The 17,315-nt window shown below is 32.9% G+C and overlaps 1 protein-coding gene across 1 annotated transcript in view; it reads left to right on the forward strand.

The window, feature by feature from the left end:
- DIP2 (disco-interacting protein 2) overlaps positions 1–17,315 on the forward strand; it is a 635,079-nt gene that overhangs the window by 597,464 nt on the left and 20,300 nt on the right. Inside the window, 2 exon segments of the mRNA XM_075305884.1 lie at positions 7,028–7,113; positions 7,116–7,175. Of these exon segments, the coding sequence (XP_075161999.1) occupies positions 7,028–7,113; positions 7,116–7,175 (146 nt within the window).

Here is a 17,315-nt window from a genome sequence, read left to right on the forward strand (position 1 = left end):
TTCTACATAAATTGATTTACAAACGGAAACCCAGCTATCTCTATGATAAAATTCGGTTTACCAGATCTGATAGAAATAGGAATATAATACCCTTTATAAGGACAAGTCTTGTATCCGAATGGCAGTTCTTTATTGGCACAATACGTCTCTGGAACACTCTACCACCCGATATACAATGCATGAGCAACGCATCATCTTTTAAGAAGAGTATTCAAAATTTATTTCAAAATTAGAATATTTATCATTAAAAATTTGCTTGTATATATAATATAGTATCACAATTTCAATTTCATCAATAATACAATGCAATTGAATATTAAAAGTAATTTCTATATATATATATATATATATATATATATATATATATATATATATATATATATATATATATATATATATATATATATATATATATATATATATATATATATAATATATATATATATATATATATATATATATATATATATATATATATATATATATATATATATATATATATATATATATATATATATATATATATAGAAATTACTTTTAATATTCAATTGCATTGTATTATTGATGATTGAAATTGAAATTGTGATACTATATTATATATACAAGCAAATTTTTAATGATAAATATTCTAATTTTGAAATAAATTTTGAATACTCTTCTTAAAAGATGATGCGTTGCTGATGCATTGTATATCGGGTGGTAGAGTGTTCCAGAGACGTATTGTGCCAATAAAGAACTGCCATTCGGATACAAGACTTGTCCTTATAAAGGGTATTATATTCCTATTTCTATCAGATCTGGTAAACCGAATTTTATCATAGAGATAGCTGGGTTTCCGTTTGTAAATCAATTTATGTAGAAATACTAACGATTTGACATTAAGCAGGGTATTAAAACTAAAGCCAAAGAGGGAGTTTGTAACATGCGAAACATGATCGGTCCTGCGTAACCCATACACATAACGAACTATACTATTGAATGCCACGTTAAGTCTATTTTTGCTCACGGAGTCACAATTCGCCAAGAGTTCAGATCCGTAAATTAAACCCGGTAACAAAAGACTTTTCGCCAGGAGAAGTCGAATATTGACTGGTGTGTAGGAATGAGTAACCCATAAATCACGTAGTTTTGCATATGTTTGTCCAACGGCTATGTTTACATGACTTGACCAACTCAATGTGCTATTGAATACTACTCCAAGATTCTTAGCACTAGTGACTACATCGATTTTTGACCATTCAACATAATGTCAGAATTGGACAAAGAGAACCTTCTATTCTTGTGTATAATCAAACATTTAGACTTTAGTGGATTTAGTAGCAGACCATTTGCTGTTGCCCATCGAAACACACGATCAAGGTCGTGGTTAAGTTTCCCCAAACACTCACTAGTATCACCTACGGGACTACTTAAAAAGATTTGTATGTCGTCTGCATACATAAGTATCTGACTATGGACTATTTCTAGAGGGAGGTCATTTGCGTACATGCAAAATAATAGAGGTCCAATTATAGAACCCTGTGGAACCCCTTTCGTAACTGGTAATGGCAATGAATAAGTATCTCTGGTGTAAACCGTCTGTAACCGATTGTTAAGATAGGATGTTATGAGAGAGGTAGCAGTAGGTGAGAAATTGAAAAATCTTTAAAGTTTTAGACATAACATTTTGTGATCAACAGTATCGAAAGCCTTTGAGTGATCTAAGAGTACAAGAAAACTAACATGGTTCTCATCAATATTTCTCCTAATTGACTCCGATACTTCGATCAGTGCACTCACACAACTATGATCTCTGCGGAAACCAGACTGCCTTTCAGATAACAAGTTACCGCGAAGAAGATAATCATATATCTGCTTATGTAAAATCTTTTCGAACACTTTAGAAACATAACACAAAATAGCAATGGGTCGTGACTCTGAATTAGATTTCGGTATAGGAATAATCTTTGCATGCTTCCATATCGTGGGATAAGTATTGGAGGTCAGAATTGTGTTAAATAAGTAGGTGAAAAGAGGTATAAGTTGAGGGAGCAGTATTCGTATAAACCTGGGGTCCATTCCATCCAGGCCAATAGCATTCGACTTAACCATGAAAAAACTCTCTATGACCTCATCTTGGGTAACGCACCTGAACTCGAAATCGTTCCTCTCAGATAAGATTCCTCCTATGCCGCCATCCGTATGATAGAAGGATGTGTCCGTCGGAGGGGCAGGGATATTAGTAAACATCTCGTTCAAGTCATTTGGATCACCTTGATAACCGCCCGATGACCTAGACTTCCCAACGCCAATATCATGTATAATTCTCCATTTTCCCCTGGAATCTAAAGCAGAATTGAAACGCATAGAGTAATATTCAGTCTTCGCCGCATTGATGTTTCTGTTCGCTATTCTCCGCGCCGATCGATACTCCTCTAGAAGATGTGGTAATCTAAAGCGCTTCCATCGTGAGTATGCAATATCCCTTTCCCTAATAGCAGTCTTAATCGTGTCGTTAAACCATGGTTTTGTACCTGATTTCACTTTGATCCTCTTAATAGGCACAGTTGCGTTATATAAATCACATATAGCATTTCGCAAAAAAATCGAATTGCTGGTCAACAGATATGAGTCCATACATGTCATGCCAATCTATTTGTCCAAACATATCCTGCAGTCCAATATAATTCAGATTACGAAAATCACGGTACGTGTATTCGATCTGATCCTTCTGTAATTCAAGATTATAAGACAGGAATATAAGGTCGTGTTTCGAGAAACGAGGAGCCGAAATCTGGTCGTATAGGAGGACGTCAGACAAATTATTTACAAAGAACAAGTCCAGAAGAGTATTAGAAGAGGAAGAAAAATGTGTCGGATTCGTATTATTAGGTGTATATAACCCAATAGCCAACATATTATCTGTTAATGTGGAATTGACGAGAATATTCGAATTAAAATCTCCGGTAATAATTACGTCTTCATACCCCAATGTAATGGATCCTAATTTAATCTGAAACTGATCCATACTTATCGTATTATTGGGTCGATAACAACATCCAACTAAAATCTTCCTTGAATGATTGGCGACATTCTGTCTGCTGCGTTGAAAATGAGCATAAATATTTTGAATACAATAACAAGCCAAACAAAAGGGTTGAAAAAATAAAGTGAGGTAAAGGAGTGCATTTGCAAGTAATATATTTTTTTTATGCAAGTAATATATTTTTTATTCATTTCCTTTAGTGATCAATTTTATTTCATCAAATTGGGCAATCAATCATTTTAATAAAAAGTGATCTAGTATAAGAATATTTTTGCAATCAAAAGGTCGGTTATCTTATTAGTCTTTTAAAATTGTAAACTTTTTATTTCTAGTCTTCTTAAAACCAAGAGCGGTATGTGTTCGTTGGAAGATTCACCTTCAAGTTGCGAAGTATCGTTGGCATTAAATTGCATGTTTGTTTACCTGTCTTTTTCATTTGAACCCAAGTACAGAGCAGCATATCTGATATATAACCTAATGAACACCAATAAATCTCTATGTAATGGTAAAACATTTCTTTTTTTATCTAAAAATATGAAAAATATATTGAATATGCGGGATTTGAAATTATGAAAAAAGAAGAGAATAAATAAAACACTAGGGTTTAGAATTTGTGTCGACTTTGTTATTTTTATTGAATAATTGTCGTGAACAATTATCTTTACCTTTGTTGTGTTGTGAACACAGCAAGCTCCCAAACCAGAAGTAGCATAAAAACAAACGAACAAAACAGAATGGGGCAAGGAGGCAAGCAATTGACAGAAAATAGTACGCACGCGCAAGGATGTAACGAACCGTAGTTAGGAAAGTAGGATACAATTAAAAAGGGGAAAATATACGTTACGTTTGAACTTAAACATTGCCGCCCGCCTTGCAACATCCTGGTATGTTGGAATAAAATTAGTAAAAATTTAGCATTATTCTAATTACAATCAAAAAGGAATTAAATCAAAATATAAATTCAAAATAATTAAATAAATAATAAAATTAACAAGCGATAGTTCATTTGTTTTCATGTGAGCATTTTATTTCAGTTTTTTTTTTTTTTTTCAAAAACAAGTTGGATAGTAAATCCAGTGCGTGTAGTAAACACGCATTTTATTGGAATAGCAGATCTCCTTACGAAGAGCATGGACCCGATATGACCGACCCACCAAAGATAGTGTATTGGGCTAGGGGTTGACCCGGACTCGAATGGATCTGACCGCGCATAACTTGTGGATAGATATCCGGTCCCAAGATCAGAGCCACACCTCTGCTGCGGTAAAATTCGGGATCCGCTAATTGAAAGCCCGGGAAGTGCTCGACCAGTGTTTCCGAGACTGATTCGGAGGGAGACCGAACATGGGACAAATCGCCCACCCGCAGCGTAACATTTACTTTTTGGTTAGGGTTATGTATGGAATGGATAGTGAGACGACAGAAATTATCGCTATCTACAGACGACGTAGGAATTCTAAAATAGCGGACAAGTGAAGAACAAATTTGGCTAACGCGTCCACAAGGATCCAATAGTGCCCTCGCTGGTACAATTAGAATATTTATCATTAAAAATTTGCTTGTATATATAATATAGTATCACAATTTCAATTTCAATCATCAATAATACAATGCAATTGAATATTAAAAGTAATTTCTATATATATATATATATATATATATATATATATATATATATATATATATATATATATATATATATATATATATATATATATATATATATATATATATATATATATATATATATATATATATATATATATATATATATATATATATATATATATATATATATATATATTATATATATATATATATATATATATATATATATATATATATATATATATATATATATATATATATATATATATATATATATATATATATATATATATATATATATATATATATATATATATATATATATATATATATATATATATATATATATATATATATATATATATATATATATATATATATATATATATATATATATATATATATATATATATATATATATATATATATATATATATATATATATATATATATATATATATATATATATATATATATATATATATATATATATATATATATATATATATATATTTTTATTATTAATACAATTTTTATTTATTCTAATTTTAATTTATTTTCTTTTTATCTTTAAATTTAATTATTGTACTTATTATTAATCGGAGATGTTTTAACATTTATAATCCTGCACTGTAATTATAAGATTTTAATCTTGTTGTGTAGGTACTCAATAAAATGAAATGAAAATGAAAAAAATGTTTTTCAGTTTACGCGAAAAACCGTTCGTTACGAGTTACTTCTACAGACTGATCTCTCTATCACGTGTTGTTAAAAAAATACACATTCTATTGTTCTCTTTTTGCTCTTCCTCTCCATAGCTCACAACTATTAAATTTCAATCACAAAGGTGATTGAATCAATTACATGTTTAATTGGGAACGGAAAAAATTTCAATCACGTTTGTAATTGAAAATTATTTCCGAATTGATTAACAAATTCATTGAATCAATTAATATTTTAATTGGAAGCGTAACAAATATCAATCATTTTTTAATTGGTTTTTATTCGGATTTGATTAAATAATTAATTGAATCATTTAACATATTAATTGAATCTGTTTCCAAATTCAATGAAGTGTTTAATTGAAAAAATTTCGGTGATAATTGTTTGTGTGAAGGCTTTTGTAAAACAGCAATATATGGGGTACCAAAAACTTTGGCCATGTGAGATTTGTAATTCGGGACAAATATTTATGCTGGCCAAATATATATATATATATATATATATATATATATATATATATATATATATATATATATATATATATATATATATATATATATATATATATATATATATATATATATATATATATATATATATATATATATATATATATATATACATATATATATATATATATATATATATATATATATATATATATATATATATATATATATATATATATATATATATATATATATATATATATATATATATATATATATATATATATATATATATATATATATATATATATATGGAGGTAGTAATTTACATTTTAGTTAACACACAGTTTTTTAATTAAACGCTAAACCTCTATGAAAATTTGGCCAGCATAAATATTTGTCCCGAATTACAAATCTCATATGGCCAAAGTATTTGGAATAAACGTTATATGTTTCTACACTGATGGCTCCAAATTGGATGGACAAGTGGGCTTCGGAGTATATTCTAAAGATCTGGAGCTTCGAATAGCGAAAAAGTACCTAATCACTGTAGTATTTTTCAGGCTGAAATATTAGCAATGAGAGGTGGCGAATTGGCTGAGAAATAATCTTCCAACAAATGTTGGCATTAATATATACTCAGATAGTCAACCTGCAATAAAATCCTTGGATTCTGCGTTCTTAACTCCTAAACGGCCATCGACTGCCGCAAATCTCTCAACGATATGGCTGAGCAGTACAATATTCACCTAATATGGGTGCCATAGGAACATACCGGTGAACTGCGAAGCGGATGAGTTAGCAAGGCTAGGAACTACCTTACATATTTCAAGGGAACTAGAATCTGTTGGAAAGCCTCTGCCTACATGTTAGCTCTTACTGCGTGAAAAGGCTGTAATGATGTAAGGCGTAAGCGAATTTTAGGGACATATAGCTTTAGATTACTGGCAGACCTGGAAAACGTTATCTTAAGCAGTCTAGTAATGTTTTTCGAACAATCTGGTTGGTTCAGCAGAAGAAAATAATCGAGAAGGTTCAGTGGTTAAAACTAGAAGTGCCCATATGTAATTGGTATTTTTGTAAATGTGGTATCACAATGGACTGAATAGTCGTAGTGAGCCTGAAACTTAATCGGTCTGCCGCTTTAACCTAACCTAACCTTACTATTTGAATATAACCCTTCTTATCTGTTCGTACTTTTTCGTGTATTCTTTCTTTTTAGTGCGGTATTCACATGGACCAACTTATTGGTTGTCGTTGTCGAACTGGATGGAAATGAATCTGAAGCTCTTGACCTGGTGCCACTTGTTACAATACTGTTTTAGAAGAGCACCAACTGATAGTTGGCGTTGTGGTGGTCGTTGATCCAGGTAAATAAACATATTTCTGTAGACATATTCGGCGTAAGATAGCATCACGCATTTTTGTAAATTATAAAATAACTTCTTTATTTATGACGTATCTAATTGTATTTTTTTCATGACTGCCATCAATATTTACTCTTAACTTGATCTCAATTGATTGAATTTGTCCTCATTAGTTGAAGTATCAAAGCTTCTAAATTTAGATGCCATTTTGCAATTGCGATACGGCTGATTATACATATGGATATTGTGATAAATATATGTATACAGTGAAACTTCTAAGTGGTGGACGTACACGGTCGCCTAAAATTTTTCCACATTTGGGAGGTGTCCGGTTACGAGAGGTTAATTTTATCCGTTATAACAACGTCTCACGACAATTGTCCACTTTTAAGAGGTGTCCAAGTTTGAGAGGTTTCACTGTATATGAAAGAGAGTAAGAAAAAAATTATTAAAAATTAAATTGAAATGAAATAGATATTGCAAGTTTTTACTGGAAAAAAATCTCCAGTAAAACTTAAAACTTCCCAAATATAAAAGTATCTCTCGGCACTCTTTTTCTGTATTTTGGAGTTCCGACTTCCAGTAAAAATTTGTGATAATTAACTTTAAATCGTAGCTTCGATCTGATCGTTTCAGCAAAATTATTTTGATTTAGAGTTCAAAAACTCGGTGTGGTATCATACACTAAGCGAAAAATTTTCGTACGATGACCATTGTAAACGTTTCTATCGTTGTTTTGATCATCTCTGCTTGTTATATTTACGAATTCAATGGTTGTGCTATAATAACATATTGCATCATTTTTTAATAAAAAAGGTTGTATTTTTCATCTATGACATATCTCCTAATTAAAGTCTAGGGCGCGAAAAGGACTTTAATTAGGAGATATGGGCAAAATAATTTTTTTTTAGTTTAGAAGATATAACAAAATAAAAGCAAAATATTTAATATTAATAATTATGACATTTTTCATTTTTTTTACAAATATTTATAACTATAAAATCAACAAATTTTGAATTAAATTATTATTTTTATTTATTAGTAATCCTAGAACTACAAGAATTAACTTTTATAATTTAAAGCGATAGTTATGCATGTTTGATAAAAACGTTTGAAGGTAAAATAAATTTAACATTTTACAAAAAATGTAGTAATAAATTTGCGAATACAATTTTTTTTAATTAAAAAATAATTTACAATTTTTTAACCCTGTTTTTTCGGTCTTATTTTGCCCAAAAACTGTTAAAATCGAAAAAAGAAATTAGTGATAATGAGTTTTTTAATACATAAAATAAAGTGCAAACTTGTTTTAATAATTAACCGGTACTGGTTTATAAAGTTATACTTATCTGATATAAAGTTGTTTTCCTTGTCCAAAAGTCGATAAACTTTCAATGAAGTCGATTTGTTGTTAACAAAAATTAACTAAAAGCAAAGAACGTAATTATTGGCGCCATATCATGACCATTTTAACAATACAGTAGTTCATGTTTACTATCGAAATCGTACGGTCATTGAAATTTATACCCACGTTTAGTTCATAAAATGTTTCAGTCATACCTAAAGAATGGAAAATTTCATTGGGCTGTGAAAAATTTCGTAAAAGTAATGTAATACAAAGAACAATTTTTTTTCAATAAAAATAAGTTAAATTTATGTTAGTTTAACTAACGGATTTTTTTCTGTGTAGATGCCCAGATTTCAACTTTTAACCTATTCCTTTAGTTTTGCGAACAATTATTGATTAATTCGAGAAGACAGTTTTAGTTTTCCGTTCTGTGAAGAATGATTCATGTTTTCTTTCGCGCTTTTTGTTTCTGCATGACGGTAAAAATGATGAATAAAAGTTTACATACAATATCTACCGGCTAGACCTAGAGCACATGCATACCTGCAAACCCTCTTGACCTTGAATCTATTTTAAATAGACTAAAATAATGCAATCCAGATCTTCCAACAGCTGATGGAATGTTAGCCGTTTGGATGAATTGGATGGACCACGCATGCAGTGTTTATATCGAACACTCAGTCTTTGCACATCTAGCACATCTTTTATACCCTCCACCATCGAAATATTGCTCTAAGACCCCATAAAGTATATATATTCTGGGTCGAGATGAAATTCTGAGTCGATCTATCCGTCCGTCTGTTGAAATCACGCTAACTTCCGAACGAAACAAGCTATCGACTTGAAACTTGGCACAAGTAGTTGTTATTGATGTAGGTCGGATGGTATTGCAAATGGGCCATATCGGTCCACTTTTACGTATAGCCCCCATATAAACGGACCCTCAGATTTGGCTTGCAGAGCCTCTACGAGAAGCACATTTCATCCGATTCGGCTGAAATTTGGTACATGGTGTTGGTATATGGTCTCTACCAACCATGCAAAAATTGGTCCACATCGGTCCATAATTATATTTAGCCCCCATATAAATCGATCGCCAGATTTGGCTTGCGGAGCTTCAAAGAGAAGCAAATTTCATCCGATCCTGCTGAAATTTGGTACATGGTGTTGGTATATGGTCTCTAACAACCACGCAAAAATTGCTCTACATCGGTCCATAATTATATATAGCCCCAATATAAACCGATCCCCAGATTTGGCTTGCGGAGCCTCAAAGAGAACCAAATTTCATCCGATTCGGCTGAAATTTGGAACATGGTGTAGGTATATGGTCTCTAACATCCGATACGGTTCAAATTTGGAACGTGGTGTTAGTATATGGCCGCTAACAATCATACCAAAATTGGTCCATATCGGTCTATAGTTATATATAGCCGATTCCCAATCATACAAAAATTGGTCCATATCGGTTCATAATCATGGTTGCCACTCGAGCCAAACATAATCTACCAAACTTTTGTTTCTATAGAAAATTTTTTCAAAATTTTATTTCTATAGAAAAATTTGTCAAACTGAATTATATACATATTTAATCGGTCTTTTTATACCCTCCACCATAGGATGGGGGGTATATTAACTTTGTCATTCCGTTTGTAACACATCGAAATATTGCTCTAAGACCCCATAAAGTATATATATTCTGGGTCGTGGTGAAATTCTGAATCGATCACAAGTAGTTGTTATTGATGTAGGTCGGATGGTATTGCAAATGGGCCATATCGGTCCACTTTTACGTATAGCCCCCATATAAACGGACCCCAAAATTTGGCTTGCGAGGCCTCTAAGAGAAGCACATTTCATCCGATCCGGCTGAAATTTGGTACATGGTGTTAGTATATGGTCTCTAATAACCATACAAAAATTGGTCGACATCGGGCCATCATTATATATAGCCCCCATATAAACCGATCCCCCGATTTGGCTTGCAAGGCCTCTAAGAGAAGCAAATTTCATCCGATCCGGCTGAAATTTGGTACATGGTGTCAGTATACGGTCTCTAACAACCATGCAAAAATTGGTCCACATCGGTCCATAATTATATATAGCCCCCATATAAACCGATCCCCCGATTTGGCTTGCAAGGCCTCTAAGAGAAGAAAATTTCATCCGATCCGGCTGAAATTTGGTACGTGGTGAGAGTATATGGTCTCTAACAACCATGCAAAAATTGGTCCACATCGGTCCATAATTATATATAGCCCCCATATAAACCGATCCCCCGATTTGGCTTGCGAGGCCTCTAAGAGAAGCAAATTTCATCCGATTCGGCTGAAATTTGGTACGTGATGTTAGTATATGGTCTCTAACAATCATGCAAAAATTGGTCCACATCGGTCTGATTCAGTTGAAAATTTGGTACGTGGTGTTAATATATGGCCTCAAACTCCCATGCAAAAATTGGTCGATATCGGTCCATAATTATATATAGGCCCCATATAAACCGATCCCCAGATTTGACCTCCAGAGCCCCTTGGAAGAGCAAAATTCTTCCCATTCGGTTGAAATTTGGTACGTGATGTTAGTATATGGTATCCAACAACCATGTAGGAATTGGTTCCTATCAGTCCATAATTATATATAGCTCCCATATAAACCGATCCCCAGATTTGACCTCCGGTGCCTTTTGGAGAAGCAAAATTCATCCGATCTGCTTGAAATTTGTACGTGGTGGTAGTATATGATATTTAACAACCTTGCCAAAAGTGGTCCATATCAGTCCATAATCATACATAGCCCCATATAAACCAATCCCGAGATTTGGTTTTGGAGCCTCTTGGAGGAGCAAATTTCATCCGAGTGAGTTGAAATTTGGTACATTGTGCTAGTATATGGTCGTTAACAACCATGCCTGACTAGGTCCATATCGGTCTATAGTTATATATGGCCCTCAGATAAATCGATCCCCAATCACACAAAAATTGGTCCATATCAAGTTCATAATTTTTATAGCCCCCATGGGAGCCACCGTGGTGCAATGGTTAGCATGCCCGCCTTGCATACACAAGGTCGTGGGTTCGATTCCTGCTACGACCGAACACCAAAAAGTTTTTCAGCGGTGGATTATCCCACCTCAGTTATGCCGGTGACATTTCTGAGGGTTTCAAAGCTTCTCTAAGTGGTTTCACTGGAATGTGGAACGCCGTTCGGACTCGGCTATAAAAAGGAGATCCCTTGTCATTGAGGTTAACATGGAATCGGGCAGCACTCAGTGATAAGAGAGAAGTTCACCACTGTGGTATCCCAATGGACTGAATAGTCTAAGTGAGCCTGATACATCGGGCTGCCACATAACCTAACCTAACCTATAGCCCCCATATAAGCGACCCCCATATTTCAATTCTGGCCCTCTACGTACAAAAAGTCCATATCGATTCGTAATTATTTGTAGACTTACCTATACATAACTTTTTTGTCTAATATATACCATGTATGGACTAAATCACAATTTAGAAAACGATGTTAAGAAGTTTTAAGATACCACAACCCAAGTAATTCGATTGTGGATGACTGTCTTTCGTATAAGTTTCTACGCAATCCATGGTGGAGGGTAGATAAGATTCGGCCTGGCCGAACTTACGGCCGTACATACTTGTTTAATTTAATATATAATTCGTATGGACTTACTTACAATTTAGAAGACGGTGTTAGGAGATTTTAAGATACCTTGCCATGGGCAAGCGTTACCGCAACCCAAGTAATTGGATTGTGGATGGCAGTGTTTAGAAGAAGTTTCTACGCAATCCATGTTGGAGGGTACATAAGCTTCGGCCTGGCCGAACTTACGGCCGTATATACTTGTTTTTTATTTATTTATGTATTTATTAATTTTCCTGTACAAAATTCATATTAAAGCCCCAGCGCCTTATAGACTTTGTAGGGGCATAAAAGACAACTCCAACAGTACAAGTACGATCTATATTTCGATTTTAGTCATCATTAGGATAACATGCAATATTATTCTTGAAGCTATTGATATACTCATAGAATAATCTATGAAAATAAAGGCCTTCTTATCGTCCTCACTAGTACTAGTCCTCCATCAATTTCTTACTACATAGTTTAACAATCTTCTCATCGTCCTCAATAGCACTATGGCCATCCACCGATATAATCTCATTGAACCTTGGCTTGCTTTTACCCAATACATTATTAAGAAATCTCCATATTTTCTTAGAGTCACCAGAATAGCGTCTCACATTCAGCATATAATAGTCCTCCATCAATTTCTTACGACATAGTTTAACAATCTTAATAACCCTTCTAATACGCTCTCGCAAAAGCATTTTCTTAAAACATATTAGCTCATATAGACCCTCAGTCATCCACGATGAAACCTCATATCTAATATCATTAACCCTAGTAGTTTTCAACAGGCTCTGTGACTTCGATGTAATAAGCCAAACTAGCACATAAACCAGAAGGATCAGAAATACTGTCGAGTTGCGGCAGTATCGAATCAAGGATGCCTATCTATTTCACAAAGTCAATTTTCCCATTCCTCCTTATTACGTCCGGATTATAATTAATATCCAAATCAATGCAACAACTCAGAAATTTGTGATCAGATAACTCATTTTCTATAGCATAAACTGACAAGTTCTCTGGATTATTGTTATAAAGGGTGATTTGTAAAGAGCTTGATAACTTTTTTTAAAAAAAAAACGCATAAAATTTGCAAAATCTCATCGGTTCTTTATTTGAAACGTTAGATTGGTCCATGACATTTACTGTTTGAAGATAATTTCATTTAAATGTTGACCGCGGCTGCGTCTTAGGTGGTCCATTCGGAAAGTCCAATTTTGGGCAACTTTTTCGAGCATTTCGGCCGGAATAGCCCGAATTTCTTTGGAAATGTTGTCTTCCAAAGCTGGAATAGTTGCTGGCTTATTTCTGTAGACTTTAGACTTGACGTAGCCCCACAAAAAATAGTCTAAAGGCGTCAAATCGCATGATCTTGGTGGCCAACTTACCGGTCCATTTCTTGAGATGAATTGTTCTCCGAAGTTTTCCCTCAAAATGGCCATAGAATCGCGAGCTGTGTGGCATGTAGCGCCATCTTGTTGAAACCACATGTCAACCAAGTTCAGTTCTTCCATTTTTGGCAACAAAAAGTTTGTTAGCATCGAACGATAGCGATCGCCATTCACCGTAACGTTGCGTCCAACAGCATCTTTGAAAAAATACGGTCCAATGATTCCACCAGCGTACAAACCACACCAAACAGTGCATTTTTCGGGATGCATGGGCAGTTCTTGAACGGCTTCTGGTTGCTCTTCACTCCAAATGCGGCAATTTTGCTTATTTACGTAGCCATTCAACCAGAAATGAGCCTCATCGCTGAACAAAATTTGTCGATAAAAAAGCGGATTTTCTGCCAACTTTTCTAGGGCCCATTCACTGAAAATTCGACGTTGTGGCAGATCGTTCGTCTATTCATGATGAAATGTCAAAGCATACTGAGCATCTTTCTCTTTGACACCATGTCTGAAATCCCACGTGATCTGTCAAATACTAATGCATGAAAATCCTAACCTCCAAAGAATCACCCTTTAAATCCAATCATTACATTTTTGACTCAAAGGTCTGGTAACGTAAACATGACATGAGTGCAAATTATGTTCAATGAGGAGAGTAAATAATTCTCTATAACTTCTGTTGGGACAAAAAGAATCAACTTTCACATCACCTTTAAATAACACAAAATAAGAACTCAGGTTGTGAAGAATAAGTTCTATTTTTCTCAAAAAAATATCAACTGGAAATCGAGGTGACCTATAAACTGATATTATCGCCAACTTCCGTCTTTCAATATTAGGTTAGGTTAGGTTAAAGTGGCAGCTCGATTAAGTTTCAGGCTCACTTAGACTACTCAATCCATTGTGATACCACATTTAACTAAAAAAAAACTATTACATATGGGCACTTCTAGTTTTAAACTTCTCTATTATTTTCTTTTGTTGAACTAACCAGATTGTTCCAAAAACATTAACAGACTGCTTAAGTTAACGTTTTCCAGGTCCGCCAGTAATCTAAAGTTATATGCCCCTAAAATTTGCTTACGTCTTACACAAAATGCAGAACACTCACACAAGAGGTGTTTAATTGATTCCTTTTCCTCCGCATCATGACAGCTCATACCATAGTCATTAAACTTCGTACCAATAGTTTTTGCAAATTCGCCTATCACGAGAATTTCAATGCTATCCTCGCTACTTGTCAATATTACATGGTGTTTCAAATTTACGTTTACGTAGACAGGGGTTCCTCCAAAACCATCAAACCTCTCACAATGGATACCATTAAAACCACCAATTTAGGATAAACCAACATTTTGGTTGCGGAACCACATTTCCTGCATTGCTGAAATGTCAGGCAACTTTGTAAAACTACTAATTGCATTTCTAAATCGATTAAATTTACTAATTGAATACATTGATACACTCCTTATATTAACCGAAAGTACATTTAAAAAATTTAAATTATGATTATCAAAAAATGTATTATAAGTGTTTAGTTGAGTATGAATTAGGATTTATTTTTTTAGTTATATTTTTTAGACTTTATTGTGTTTTTGTGGTTTTGAACTTTTTTTAATATTTCACTGTTTGTTCTTGTTGGTTTATTTTCCCGTCCGATTTACCGTTTTGTTTCAACTTTAGTTTAGTTTAAAAGACTTTTTATTTTAGTTTAGCACTGTTTTTATTTTAATTAGTTTTAAAAAATGTATTCACAAATTATTTCACTTATATATTTTTTATTGATTATTGGAAGTCTATAATGTTTGATGTATGTTTATACTTTAATGGTGTGATGTCGCCCGTGCCGATTATAACGAAAATCAATGACCAACTAACTTCTTGCTTCCCTTTTATGTTCGTCAAGGACAAAGCAAAGAAGAAATGATCTTTGGCAACAACACTCTCTACACTGGCTGCACGGATGAAAAAGACTGTTTTTCATATGTTTGGCTATAAACATTATATGTTTGGAACACAAATTTTTAAACACAATATTTTTGAGTGCAAACATATAATGTTCATAAACTAGCATAACATGTTTGGGACATATATGTTAATATGTTACAACATATTATGTTTGGGACATAAAATGTTTGTAAATATAAAATGTTTGGATGCAAACATATATTAATTTAGAAATAGCCTATAAACATATATGTGTTTAGTAGCTTGGAGCGCTATTTAACAGGGAGCGATATTGAATTAAGTTGGTGGTTGTTGCTTGTTATTACAAAATTAACATTTTATTTTTCCTTGGGCAATTGATCGGCTACTTCTTTGATCCTTACAAACTGTGTGGTCCGCTGTTCGAATCCCCGTCCGGCAAAAGGTAAAATTAAAATAAAAAAAATCATACAATTGAATAATTTCTTCTACAATGTTTGTATTACAGAAAAAGGTGCTAAGAACTAAAAAATCTCGTGGAAGTGAGAAAGATGTTGGGGAATATACAATTGGGCAGAAACAAAATTTTGAGCATTCAGGTCGAAAACCTATGTTGTTAGCACCTATATTACCTGTTTATTTTCATAATTCATTATGATTGTAAATATATAAATAAATAAATAAAATTTTGAGCACAATATTGTTTGGGAGAATTTTTTTAAGCATATAATATTTTTGGGTGCAAAATGCTTCCAAACATATTATATACATAATAACATATTGATTTTTGGAAGACAACATTATTGAATTTGGATGCAAAAATACAAAATGTTTGAAACTTAGACTACCCAAACATATATTGTTTAGACTAATATGCTTTCAAACATATTATATATTGGAAGAGATCAAACATATAAATGTTTGGGCAATACCCAAAGATGTATATGCTTGAAGCAAAATATGTTTGGGAGTATATGTTACAGAAGCGATTTTTTGTGAGCGTGTGTAGATGACGTTGAGTGTTGTTATTGTTATTGTTGTTGTTTATAACAATTATTCTCATATTAAGAAATGATAATAAAAACAAACATCATCATAAAACAAGTGAGTACAGTAGAAAGTCGAGCGGGGCCGACTATATCATACCCTAAACCACCCCTACTGAATTAGTAAACATTGTTTGTGGGGTATGGTCATTTCGCGTTTTCATATTTAAGAACATTGAAGGGTACATTTTTATGGGAATTTTATCACAATCTGAACAGAAATATTGAATATTGAGTGTGCATATTGCGAATCTTGAATATTGAGTCCATTATTAAAAAAGAGGAAATCGCTCAATTAGTGTGGTATAAATCCAAATTTCCGTAAATAGGGCAATAGATTTATGTAAGAGCTACATGTAAGTCTATATATATCGGCTAATACATGTACATTTGAAATTTGAGCAACATTGGTTAATAAATAATAGTATTATGGCCAAATTTGGGAAAATCGATCGATGCATTTATATTGGAGCTATATCTAAATTTGAACCGATTTTAATGATATTTTCCAGATTTGGTTGATACCACAGAAGGTTACCTTGTGCTAAATTAGAGTAAGATCGGGTACTAAATAAGGCTATTATGGTCAGAAATAAAGTTATAAAGAGTACATTTTTTCAAAAACGGGCGATGCATATATACACGCAGAGAAGAAACATGATTGTCACAATCATATTCGAAGAGCAAAATAATATGATAGCAGCTATTTTTGCGGCGACCATGTAACATTTTAACTTGCAACCATGTTGGCTCAGTGAACATGGTTCTAAGAAAAATACAATTGTCC

This window comes from Haematobia irritans, chromosome 4 (assembly GCF_050003625.1).
Source record: "Haematobia irritans isolate KBUSLIRL chromosome 4, ASM5000362v1, whole genome shotgun sequence".
NCBI classification, from domain to species: domain Eukaryota; kingdom Metazoa; phylum Arthropoda; class Insecta; order Diptera; family Muscidae; genus Haematobia; species Haematobia irritans.